Source organism: Pimephales promelas, chromosome 19 (genome assembly GCF_988280905.1).
Source record: "Pimephales promelas chromosome 19, fPimPro1.hap1.1, whole genome shotgun sequence".
In the NCBI taxonomy this organism is placed as follows: Eukaryota; Metazoa; Chordata; class Actinopteri; order Cypriniformes; family Leuciscidae; genus Pimephales; species Pimephales promelas.
This window is the reverse complement of record NC_142787.1, coordinates 15,151,913-15,165,144: the sequence shown is the minus strand read 5'-3', so window position 1 is coordinate 15,165,144 and position 13,232 is coordinate 15,151,913. Positions and strand designations below refer to the sequence as shown.

The 13,232-nt window shown below is 37.6% G+C and overlaps 2 protein-coding genes across 3 annotated transcripts; both read right to left on the bottom strand.

Annotated features, from left to right (window-relative positions):
- Positions 1-148: 148 nt before the first annotated feature.
- mrps2 (mitochondrial ribosomal protein S2) lies at positions 149-3,092 on the bottom strand. The gene is made up of 4 exons (XM_039681762.2): positions 3,032-3,092; positions 2,690-2,794; positions 1,821-1,950; positions 149-955 (listed from the first exon to the last, which is right to left on the bottom strand). The coding sequence occupies exons 1-4, from the start codon at positions 3,054-3,056 to the stop codon at positions 421-423; spliced, it is 795 nt and encodes a 264-aa protein (XP_039537696.2). The 5' UTR covers positions 3,057-3,092; the 3' UTR covers positions 149-420.
- A 498-nt stretch (positions 3,093-3,590) lies between these two features.
- Positions 3,591-12,465, bottom strand: ppp1r26 (protein phosphatase 1, regulatory subunit 26). Of its 2 annotated transcripts, XM_039681760.2 has the most exons (4): positions 12,307-12,465; positions 7,012-10,485; positions 3,966-4,083; positions 3,591-3,747 (listed from the first exon to the last, which is right to left on the bottom strand). In XM_039681760.2, exons 2-4 carry the CDS (start codon positions 10,419-10,421, stop codon positions 3,694-3,696), a joined length of 3,582 nt encoding a protein of 1,193 aa, XP_039537694.2. In that variant the 5' UTR covers positions 10,422-10,485; positions 12,307-12,465; the 3' UTR covers positions 3,591-3,693. The 2 variants fall into 2 exon arrangements, with proteins under 2 accessions (XP_039537694.2, XP_088979594.1); XM_089123468.1 differs by lacking the exons at positions 3,591-3,747; positions 3,966-4,083; positions 12,307-12,465 and adding an exon at positions 11,899-12,188 and having other exon boundaries at positions 4,953-10,485.
- Positions 12,466-13,232: the final 767 nt, after the last annotated feature.

Genomic DNA, 13,232 nt, shown 5'->3' with positions numbered 1-13,232 from the left:
GAACACAAAAAACTGGGACTGTCCGTACATATAGTACTGACATTAAACTTATGAGTGGCAACAAACTGCAAGACAGACCTTATCGGATGGTTAAAATTAATTAATTTCTTTAAAAAAATTAGTTTCAAAAATAAGCACGCCAAGTAAATATCGCACTATGGGTTTGCGAGACTTTATTGGGTTCATAACAAGTAAGCAATGGAAATCAAAACAAAACCAATAAATATTCAGTTTGAAGCCACTGGATTTTTACAGTTGTTGGACATCTTCAGTTCAGGGATGGTTAATTTTTACGTATTAAACTTGAATAAGAAAAATACATTAATATGTCTGAATTTGAACTGCAGTTTCTCATTTTCCACTGAGCTTTCTATATGTGGACGAACACTGTGATTAGCACTGTGAAGCTCGTTGCTCCTCCTATCCTGAGGCTGAAATACCCTTGAGAAGCTCCATCTGCCTCCTCTTGTCCTTTGCCCTGTTCACTGTCATTTTGAATAGCCGGCAGTACATCTCAATCGCAACAGGAGTGTCATCGTTTCCTGGCACTGGGTACGTGATGAGGCTGGGGTTACAATTAGAGTCCACAATCCCGACGGTGGGAATATTCATTTTGGCTGCGTCCCGGATCCCGACGTGCTGCTGGAAAACGTTATTGAGCGTGGAGAAGAAGACGATGAGGTCTGGAAGTCTCACCCCGGGGCTGAACTGGATAGGGGCGTTGGTGAGCACTCCTCCCTTCCAGTAGCGTGTGTGAGCGTATTCTCCGCACTCCCTCGCCGTCGACTCCACCAGGTGCCCGAACTGCCGTCTGCGGCTCACGAACAGGATGACCCCGCCTCGGTACGCCACGTGAGCCGTGAAGTTCAGCGCCCGCTGGAGGTGTTCTGCTGTCTGCTCCAGATCTATGATGTCAACATCCAGACGAGAGCCGAACAGATACGGTTCCATCAGCCTAGAGAGAGAAACGTAGCTTAGTGATCTCAAATAAAGTTCAGGTTATATATTTAAACACATTAGTAGCCAAAAGTGGTGTCCAGTCTAAGAAAATTGGCAGATTATAAAAAAAAACTGTTAAGATTTTGTTAGAATAAAGATATTATGAAGAACACATGCAAAATACAAGAGAGAACCAACTAAATATGAATAACCAATTATGATGTAGTCGATGTATGCTTTTCCTGAGCTTTTTGTTTTTCTATGCATTTTTTTTTTTTTTGCTAACCAAGTTTATTGTTCTGTTATTCCTTCATGTTTAAAATATTAAAAATATATATAAAACATTTTCCTCATCCTTGTGATCTCTCTTGTAGGGTCATTAAAAACACTACTGAGTGTGTGTGTGTATATGCATGTGTGTATATAGACATATATGCATACATACAGAGAAAAAACAATAATATTGTGAAATATTACAATTCTATATACTTTAAAATATAACATTTCTGTCATGCAAATCTAAATATCTGAAGGATCGTGTGACACTGGAGTAATGATACTGAAAATTAAGCTTTACATCATGGAAATAAATTATATTTTAAAGTAGAAAACTATTATTTAAATTTTTTCTGTATGTTTTTTTTTTATCAAATAATAAGCATTATAGACTTTCAAAACATTAAATATAGTAATGTTTACAAAGTTTTGACCAGTACTGTGTATATACATATAGATATTTGAATTGTGTAAGAAATTAATTAAAAACATTTTAAATAAACATAAACACAAATATTCCATGTTTCCTCCAGTAATTGGTCATTCAAACTGAATGTATTAGTATATCAACTCATACTGAAAGACACCACACGTGATTTACCCACCTGTGTCGGCAGCCTTTCTTGTGTCCAAGATGCACACGGGCATCAAACAGGTCCTTTATGGTGAAGAGCTCAGACAAGCGGAAATAGTCTGGTTGAGTAAGTGGGAAGTTCTGGATTTTCTCTGTGGCAGCTGCATATGTAAGACTGCATATTAGTTATGAATAAATATATCTCTCACTCTCATTGTATAAGTCAAGTGCTTTTGTATAGGGCATTTAAATATTGTTTTACAGCTTTACAGAAAAAAGCGTGCATATCAGAAACATATTAACATTAGGTTCATACACCAAATAAGCTAAAGGGGAATCATTCTAAATCGAGCTGCTTCTATATGCAAGATACATCACATCTGTATTCATTTATGTAATTGTGGTTAAACAATAAAGTAATGTAAAATGTGGTGACAGATCTTGTGGTTGGAAATGCAAAGCAAAACCTATGAAAAATGTTATACGAGAACCTATGACAATTGTTATATTCCAAGGGTTTTCAATGCCACAGACCCTCAAATATAATCATCCTCCTCATGCAAAGGACAACCATCCTAAAATTAAAAAGGTTATTATATATGTTATAATATGTAAATAATTAAACAAATTATAATGAAATTAGCTATACTTAATACATAGTTAACTTTAACCTAATTTGATATTTTATGTATGTATATATATATATATATATATATATATATATATATATATATATATATATATATATATAATCTTGTATTTTAATATCATTCATTTTTTAAGTCAATGTATTTCCTCTAAACATTTCCATCGTGGTTCCCGGTTTGAAAAGCCCACAGACAGAAATTGTATCTCTAGGTCGCTGGGTTTCATAATGATGATAATAAGAATCATAATCACCGGTGTCTCTCGTTGATTTGACTCCAGCTGCTGCGGAGCTGAACGTCTGTCCGTGACATGAGAACACAGGAGAGACCAACCGAGGTCTTCTGAGAACCTGCGTTACTGAAATCATCATACTCAATTCATTAAATGTTGGATTTTTTTTTTTTTTTTAACAAAAGTATATTGCGTGCATGGTTTCTCAGAAACTCCATGGTCACGTAGTTTCACACGTAATTTATTGTGTCATTACAAATCACAAGCAAGATTGCAAAGTAATTATGTGTCAATAACTAATCTTATTTTAATATGGTTAACACAATAAAACCTAACATTACATAAAAACACGTTTTATTTCACCTCTAGTTAAGACGCCCGCTGCCATGTTTCCTTTCGAGCTCCGCCCACTGGGCTTGCGGAAAAGCGCAGAGGATTGTGGGTAGTGTTGTTCCAAGCAATGCATTGGTCTTATAAAAACTTTTAGCGTTACGCACCACATGAACTACAAGAGCCACAATGGCTTCGAAATGAACAAAAAAACTTTATTCAAAAATACAGTGTCATTTAGATTACAATGGACAGAACTTAAAAACGATAGATAAAACAAAATAAAAACAAATATAAATGCAGAACTAAATAATGTGCAGCAACAATTATATATATATATATATATATATATATATATATATATATATATATTTATATATATGTATTTTTTTTTTCCACTTACATTTAAATGCAATTCTTACGTTTTAAATATACGTCATATTACAATATTCTGTTGAACTAGAACCTCCTTTTTATTCTATTTTCCAGTGTCTTCAGTTTATCTGTAATAAAACAAAACATGGACAAATTCCACTAAAGTGTAACAACCAGAAAGCATCTAAATCATTTCTGCATGAATGCCTATCACATTTTCACAGTTCTTTACACAAAAAACATTTATTGTGTGAGCCATCAGTTGTTGTTTTATGTGCAATTTAGTGAACAATGTGTCCTGTATTATCTAAGTGCTGTATTTACCTGGGCACACTGACCACAAACTGCAGCCTTCGTTTCACTGTTTTTTTGTCCTACAACACACACATATGCAAAACACATAAAAACATACTTTGCCTGATATTGCCATATTTGCTTGGACATTTAGTCCGTGACTTGATCACTTCAAAAACTCAACAATCACACATGTCTATACTGTATTATCCCTTACCAGTAATGAGTGTATTAAATCAGTGTTACATCAGTGTGTGTGCCAGTAAAAGTATGAATTTTTAATATAGTGTTTGTATACCTCTAGCTGCTTTTGAATGAGGAGGCGTCTGGTTTGGAATTTCAGACACCTCTCCTCCGTGTCCAGAGCGATATATGGGCTTAGTAAGATCCCTGGATCTATAGAGGTGGAGAGAAACCTAGAGCAAACAAAAGACACATATTTACACATTCATATACACTGCCAGTCTCTGCATCTGTCATCTGCAAATAACACATTTGATTGCTGATACTATAAAATACAAAGCATGATCTTTTTTGAAAACACTATTCGGTTTAAAGTTCCAATCTTCTTTTATGCATTTTGCAAACACACCTGGATGCGTGTTTACTCATTTACTTTAACATTACAGTGTAAAAGATAAAGCAACAAATGTAGAATTTAAATATTCGAGTAAAAACAAAACATCAAAATTTACAATGCAAACTGTTTAAAACATAATTGGATAGCAGAAAGCATCTTTCCTGTTAACATTTTATAAATCTATTTATAATATTGGTCTGATGTATAATGCAACAAAAATTGTAGTACATTACATTCTTATGAAATCCTCCAATCTTCTTTTGTGAGTAATAATTTACAATCCGAAACCTTTTTACGTCTTGATGAGTGTTTAAATACTTTAGAGTAAAAACATGAACATTTAGCAGGACAGAAATATAAAAAATATATATATTTTGAATATTCGCTGGTCAGTTACACGATGTTGATATACTGTAGTTTATTTTTACATCGCAAGGAAACTGTAGTTTTATCATAAACTGGTATTAACTTTAGTTTCCTTGGACATCTGTGAGAAAGGAAGCAACTGTATAATAAGATATAGCAGAGGAAGCTATGGAAGATACTGATCATAAACATGTACTGGAACTCGCACGTTCATGCACATTTGCACATACACACGGTTAAGAACAATGCAGCCTTGTGTCTCAAAGTCAATTTTATTATACATCTTCAGAGATACAGTTTGAGTTTATTTTCTCTGTGCAGAGCAGGGGACCAAAAAAGTTATTTTTTGCAAAATATTTATGAAAACTGGCAATGCCCAGCATAGTCAGCATGAGTCTTTACTTTCTTCTCTTCTATAAACAAAAATAAATAACATTCTTTTTACATAGGAAAACACCTACATATAATAAGCAACAGAAACAGGAACTAAGAAACAGGTGCAGAGAGAGAGCGAGAGAGCGAGAGAGAGAGAGAGAGAGAGAGAGAGAGAGAGAGAGAGAGAGAGAGAGAGAGAGAGAGAGAGAGAGATATGACAATTGTGTTTTGATACGTATGCAAACATGCAAAAAGATAACTGAATATCGAAACATTGAGAGTTTCCTCCTTGTAATTTGCAGTCTGACATAAATCTCTAAATGGTTTAAGTCCAGTGGTACAAAATAACCTAGTTATGACAAAAGAATATAAAGATTTCCTGACTAAATACAAAACAAACATACAAAAAAAATGTTAAAAGGGCACATCAAGGGAAATCAATGCATCTGTTGAGGGCAATTAATTCAAAGAGCAAAGGATACAATGCTACTGCCTTTTTCTGTAAAATTTTCATACCAAGTAAATGGCTGTATTTCATACACATTCTATATACATATTGTATGTAAACTCAAAGGGCTCATTAAGAAACACACGCAGAACAAATTTCTTGGTAAACTGTTTGTTAAACTGTTCTTGTGTAGATCACCACATTAAACTGAATAGAACGATTTACACAAGTAGGGCTTCATTTAACAAAAATTCATTTAGTTTGTGTTTTACAAACGAGGTCTATCTTAGTCCTTCACTGTTGCACTGAGGAGATTTTCATCATTGAGAATCCTCAGGGAACATTTTAATGTTACTAAGAGGCGACTTCCCTCTCAGAGGTCAGAGGTCAAAATTATGTCATTCTATTGTGGATGAATTACTCTGAAACATCAAAATATTTACAAAAAATGTAGTTTTTAAGGACCATTGCAAATGAACATTCTACATTCTGCAGTCCTTTTTACAGTTAAGTACTGGAAGATGCAATTAGCACAGTTTTATTTACCTTTCAGACATGTTTTTCCGGGGAATTTTTTTTCTCTCCTATGGATTTGGGATTTTTTTAATGGAAGCTTGTTTCCGCACTGAATAAAAAAAACAAAAACAAATAATTGTGACTTGTCTCACAATTCTGAGTTTTTACTCACAATTGCAAGTTAATATCTCCCAATTCTGACTTTATTTCTCTGAATTGCGAGATAAAAAGTCAGAATTGCATGATATAAAGTCGCAATTGCGTGTTTTACAGTCAGAATTGCGTTATATAAAGTCTAGCAATTATCTAGCAATTCATATTTTATATCTCGCAATTCTGACTTTATATAGTAAACTCGCAATTGTGAGAAAAAAAGTCGCAATTACCTTTTATATTTTCCATTCTATGGCGGAAACAAGCTTCCATAGTTTTTGGACCTGTGGAACTCTTATGTAAACTCACGGATATATTTTTATCTTTTCATAAACCTGCGGTTTTTCATAACAATTACTTTTCGTAGTCAAAATTTCAAAGTATAAAGCAAAGTTTGTAAAGCAGGATTCATTCAAAAATGCTGCAGAGAAAAAACAACAACAAAAACAATAAAAATGTAATCTCACTTTATAACATGTCTGCTTTTAAATATATTTATAAATGTACAAACATACAAAAAATGATGTGGTACACTCAAAGAAGTCCTACGTGGTGTCCCTTGGAACCTAAATAATACAGTACAAAAATTTTGAAATGCAGGATGAGACGCTGCAGTCCGTCAGGCTAAATGCTGAAAATAAAAAACAACTAACGCTTAAAGCCGAAGGAAAATTCGGCTGTATGGTTGGGAATCTTGCAGAACACCTGTGGATCAGATATGGATCCATAATTCCACCCAAACCAATGACCAAAACTCTCATTAACCCTTCTAATTAAAGACCGCAACAATTTGTTGGAAGTCTTTCATACCTTAGATGGAACAAAAGCAAGGATTGGTACTGGGCTTTTGGCGACCATGTTCCCTCAACTGATATGTGTGTGTGTTCGGAGAGAACAAGTACTCACTGATTAGTGGGCTGATTCCTCCTGTCTTTTGTCTTCTGATCTTTCCTTTCCTCATCTGACTCTACATCTGTCTCATCAACACATTTCTCTTCCTCATCTTCCTGCTTTTTCTCTTCCTTGCTAACACTTTCTCCCTCCCTTTGTTTTTCTCCTAAACTTGCAGTGGATTCTGTGGACTCAGCTTGGATGCCCTGCAGTTTTGTCTTTGCTGAGAATGATGGGAAAGCACTCTGGTCCCGTTGTACCTGGATTACTTCATCACCCAGGTGGGGCTGCGGTACTGGTGAGGGCTGGCACAGATGTGAGGTGGCGGGGGATAAGTGTAGTCTATCAGAGAGGTGTCTTTCCCTTTTCAGGCGGTTATGCAAGTTAAGTCCCTCTGTCCTGCCCCCCGGGGATGCTGAGGCCGAGAGGTCACCAGTGATGACGGCAGGGGAACTAATTCGAGGTTTCGAAAGAGGTGAGGGACAAAGAGAGCTAATGACATCCTTTAAAGGTATCCTAGTGGCTGATCTACTGTGGCGGCTGACAGGAACGTCATTACAGTCTGCCGGGGAAGGGTCCTTGACGTCGCTCATACTGCTGTTAACGGGTCTCAACAGGAACAAGTTTTGGTGTTGATGACCTGATGAAGGGGGTGCTTCGGACCTCACAGAGGGTGTTGTGAAGAAGTTGGGTTTGATGCCATGACTTGTCGGACTGTCCTTTCCTGTCTGGGAGCTGCCGTTCTTTGGATCTCTTGGGGTCGAGATCTCAAATGTTTGACTTTCGGGCCTCCTGAAACCCATAATGCAATTGCTGCCTGGTGTCAGGACTGGTCTCTTGTTGAGTTCTGCAGGTGCATCCTTGGGTCTTGTAGGTGTGGTTATGGTTTCACTTTTACTACCAGAGGTTGACGTTGAAGCAGACACTGGAGTTTCAATAAGAGTCTTTTCAATTTCTGTTTTAACATCAAACTCTGCAGCTGAGGTCAAAGAGTTTACGGCCTCTTCCTGTTTGATGTTTGCAGCGAGAGGTGCGGACACCTTGGCCCTTTCAGCTAGAAATCTCCTGATCTCTTGCTCAATGCTATCATCGCTGTCAACAGAACTATCATTATCTTCTGCATGTGGACTGGAAGAAGGTATGTCCCCATCTGAGGCCTTGGGAACCCCATCATTCCCGGTCACTTTCTCAGTTTGTGCAGGGCTTTTAGATTGTTTGATGTTCTGGAGTTCTGATTTGCCTTTAACAACTTTGCTTTTAGAACCCTTGTCGGTTTTAGGCTGGACGTTCGGTGTTTCTTTGCCACCTTTCAAGATGCCAGACTTAACAAGCTTGGCAGTTGGGATACTCTTTTGGTCGGTGAAAGGTTTCTGTTTTTTCATGACATCCAAAGACGACGCCTCTGAAGGCCTGGCATTTTTTCTTGACTTCATATCCCTCACTTTCTTTTTGACTTTTTTTTTTGTCTTAAGCAAGTCCTTAATTGCAGCATCTAAGTCCTCATCACTGTCCAGGGAGCTGCTTTTGTCACTGCTGTCGTTTTTCTCAGAGCCAATCACAGTCTTTGGGCTGGACGTACTGTAAGTGGAACCTTTGTCTTTGGGTTCACTCACATCCGAATCCTTGCAAGGTGGGGAGTTCTGCTTCGGTTTGCTATTTTTTATGGTGGTTAGACTGCTTGAATGTGATGTCACAGTGGGAATGGTAGAAAGGTCAGATCTGGTGGAGTCACTATAAATCAGAGGTGTCCCTGGGGGCTCCTCTTTAACATTTAATACCAAGTCACTATTTCTGTCAAGTTTGCTTTGTTCCTCTTTAAACTTGCGTTTTTTTGACAGGGAGAGCCTGGCTGCTTTATTCGGCTGGGTTTCCTTCGTCGTCGTCTTCTTCGGCTCCTTGCTTGCTGTGGAATCACCAGAAGCTGGTGGAGGTGCACCTGCTGTTATCGGAAGCTCTTTGTTCATTTTTGCTTTATGCTCCAAAAATTCCCTTATCTCTTGTTCAATTCCATCCTCACTGTCAACGGAGCTCTCATCGCTTTTATTTTCAGATGGTGCAACAATGGGGAATGGTGGAGTCTGCAGCAAATTTGTGTTAGTGATGCTTAAGTTGGACTCAAACACCTCGGGCATGACAGTTTTGGAGATGTCTAGAATGGCTTCTGCACACATCAGCTCAGCAGTGTTGACCTTCAGGCTGGAGTGGATCTGGTGTTCTGTGTGGGTTTGTTTTGAGTTTGAAGGGGGAGGTGTAAACCCTTTAACTTTAGAGCCCTGGGATGTACACTTATTCAAACAGTGGCTTACGGCCAATGGTGTAGGGAGATTAGACTTCTTGGTTATCAATTTCTTCTTCTTCTTGTTCTTCTTCGACAGCGCTTTGAGTGGCTGAGTGCTTATGCGTTCGGGAGAAATGACGGATGGTTTGCTACGTTGCAGAGACAGGAGTTGGGGAGGTTTGATAGGACTCTTCTTTTTCTTCTGCTTGTGTTTATCTTCTTGGAAGAGACGGATGGCTTCCTCAATACCTTCATCACTGCTCGAATCAGAGTCCACCCTTTGTCGTGAAGGTCTCTGGACATCTTTATCACTTTCCTGTTTTTCTCTTTTCTCCTGCTGGAATCTCTGAATCTCTTCTTCGATTCCATCATCGCTGCTTGAATCGAGCAATTCCTCTTCCTCTTTAATGACAAGACGAGGTGGAGTTCTGTCCATCTCGGATGACGAGGAAGATCCTTTCTTTGCTCTGGGTAGAGGAAGACTTTTAACAGGCAAAACTTTACTTGAGTCAGCTTTCTTAAAGGGATTTTCTTTGCTTAGCTTCTTCTTGATGACTTTCTTCTTTAATGCCAGTGTCCCACTCAAGGCTTTCTGGATATGATTGCTAGCGGTTAACACTTTGGCACTACTGGAATGTGTGTGTTGTTTAGCAGCATCTGGGACAGTTGGTTCTCTCCGTGGAAGTTTGGCCGCTGGGGGTGAACTTGTCACCATATCCCCTTTGCGTTTGTGGTCCACCTTCTCCTTTAAATACTCTTGAATAGCTTCCTCAATGCCCCGGTCCACAGAATCGTCACTATCTGAATCATCGCCAGTATCAACCATGGCGGACTGTAGCTTAGTGTCTGCCCCTGCTCGTCGGGATCTTGTTGCAGTGTCCATACATCGCAATTGACCCTTGTAGCCAGCCTCGTGGCTGGAATGAGCAGCCTTTTCGGTCTGCCCGTTTTCACTCATGTCCGAAGACTGGGTGCTGTGAAGGCTCTCTATAATCATCTGGATCTTCTGTGGGATTGGGGTGCCGCTAACAGAGGCAAGGTCGCTGTCGGACACACTGTCATTGAAAAAGAGAGGCAGGCTGCAGCTCTTACTGGACCTCCATTCCGAGTGAATAGCCACCACCGGAGGAACCGTCTTCAGGAACATTCTAGAAGGTCGGAATGGAAGGGATGTAGGTGCATTGGGAATCTCCACTGGTGATCTTCACATTCTAAAATCAGAGAAACAGATTTCTTTTAACTACTTAGAAATAAGCTTCAGGCAGGGCCATAGCCACCATTTCAATCATTTAATTTCAATCAAAACATGACCTGTAATGGACTTTAATTTGATTTGATCAGGTTAATGGATGTTAACTGACAGAACTGATATCATACAATACAGCAGATTATCTTCTCAAATACATACAGTCTGTTCATATTTTTTTAATTAGCTTTATGTATTCATTATTTTTCCCAACTTGCTTAGAATTTTAATGTACATTTTTGATTTTACCTTTTGAATGAAAATGCTTAAAGCAGGGTTTAAGCATGAAAATTACAGGACTTTTCAAGCAATATAATCAGAGATCTCACTTATCAAACATTTTCTTTATTATCTTTTAAATTCTAAAAAAGGTAAATAGATCAATACAATTATAAATGGTACAAATAAAGTGCAGCACATTACAAATCATGCAATAACAGTGGCAACTTTAATTATGAGAACATTAACAAAGCCCTAGAACTTTCAGTGGAGAGAAGAGCAAACAGAAAGCGTGGATAAACTTTTTACATGATTCTTTCATAAAAAATGTAATAACTGCAATTATTGTACAAGGTGTTTCAGTGACCTAATAAAGGCCTAATGTGACTAAAGCAAAGAAAAATGACAAACACAATTCTGAATGATATTATTATTTTACATAGTTATTATTATTAATATTACATTTTATAATAGTGACACTTTCGGCAAAGGAGCTGTTGTTAGACACATGTTGTTTAAATGAGACAAGTACTGTCAGTGCGTTATGTTGTACTTAAAGCTTACAGACGTGTCGTTGATATCACAACGTTTACAATAGAGAACATTTTATTCAGTGATAATATCTGAGTTGAAATGAGTGAATGAAATGAATAAAGGAATTTATATTTAATTAGTTTTTTATTTGTTAAAAACCAATTATGAGAATTATTTCGTTTATAACGCCTCCTAAAAATGCTGTGTACAATGTACTTGTGCTTTGTTACACTGTTTGGCTTTGAGTGGAATGAATACAGGAGTGCCATTTCTTATTTTAAATACTTATTAATCGAAATTAGCCTAGTAAGCCAACTAAAAGAATCACGAATGCAACCGTTAATGAACCAGAATCGCTAAGAGGAATCACAATGGCAATATTATTGCTAATTTTGTAGGCGCATATGCTACACACCACGATCCCGAGCAGCGCAATAGCCGAGGCCCCTCCACCGCCTTTAACAGCTTCATCTCCCGAGACAATAAACTATCGTAAGTTATGAAAAAATAACTCCCTCCACTATGATGTTACAATAAAACTCCCGCCAAATAGAGACATTGTGTCTCTTTTACACTTCCGTACGAGAAACTTGTAGTGTGTTTTGCCGTCAAAGCTCCGTCTCACCGGCGCTGTCCCTGCGCGCATCTCGCGGCTCTGCCTGCACCCGAGACCGGGGAGCGGAGCTAAGAGACACCGTAGAGGAACCAGCGTCTTCCGCCTGCCGGCCACGGTGTCTCCGGCAGTGTTTACAGACGTTTAAAGTCAAAAGAAGGTCCCTTAGATGGAAGTTCGGGGGTCGCCCGTCTAAATTGGACTATTAATAAACCAGCCCCCCAAAAATCTAGTAAAGTGAGGGAAGGAGGAAAGCTAAAGTTCGCCTTGACATGTTAGCGGTGAGACGCTCGCGGGGCCTCTTCACTTCTCGCCGGTTCATTTCGTAAAACCCTCTTTGTATGGTGTCTCTCTAACGTAAAACATCACAGTGGTAACAGCCCACTGTATACAAGCAACACATAACGGGATGAGTCTCACCTTACGACTGATGAACAGCTGTTGCGTTTATCGTCCAGTGTAGAAGATCCACCTTTTGTAATTCTTAACACATTTTTTGGAGTGTCCACATACGGGAGCAAGCGCGCGCAGCCGTCTCGTGCACCCCTTCTGCCTTCCGACTTACCTTCAGAAATCACTTAAAGACACAGTACTGCTGAACAGACTGATTCTGTGCTATGAAATGAATTATGTAGCTATATTGTGACTACTTATGAATTTCTTTTTAAAACATAGGCTATTTTTTATTTACTGAATAATGACTAAAAATCAGCCAACAACAGGTGTCCAATAGGGTACTACTGGACATGAAAAGCATACCATAATATATAACGTTGCTTAAGAAGAGAATGTACATATCAGGACAAAAAAGGGGTCAAATGTTAATGATTTTAAATATTTTAAGTCACTGCATTACGGACTATTCAAAAGTGTGGAAAATTGTTTTTATTTGACAATGATTGACTGAAAGGTTGTTAACCCTCTAAATCGGGTTACACTTAATTTCCTCTCGGTCAAAAACGGACGAAACCTTAAAATTTAACTTTATTTTTTCCCAGGATAACCATTCAAATATATTTTTATTCTAGAATATTTTCTGATTATTGTTTTGAATAATAGTTTAGTTTTTATGATATTTTCCATTAATTATGTAATTTTTATGAGCTATTTTCCCACTAGAATATATATATATATATATATATATATATATATATATATATATATATATTCAATAAATAATGCAATGGCTTTAAAAATAGTTACATATGTGCAATGTCCTGTTCCAGCCTGTAGGGTGCCTATAGCTTCCATAGAAAGGCTTTTTGATTCATTTTGTTGTTTTAGACATTATTTCTCTATCTTATTCGTTTTTTTTTTATTTAGATATACATTTAGATATTTTATTT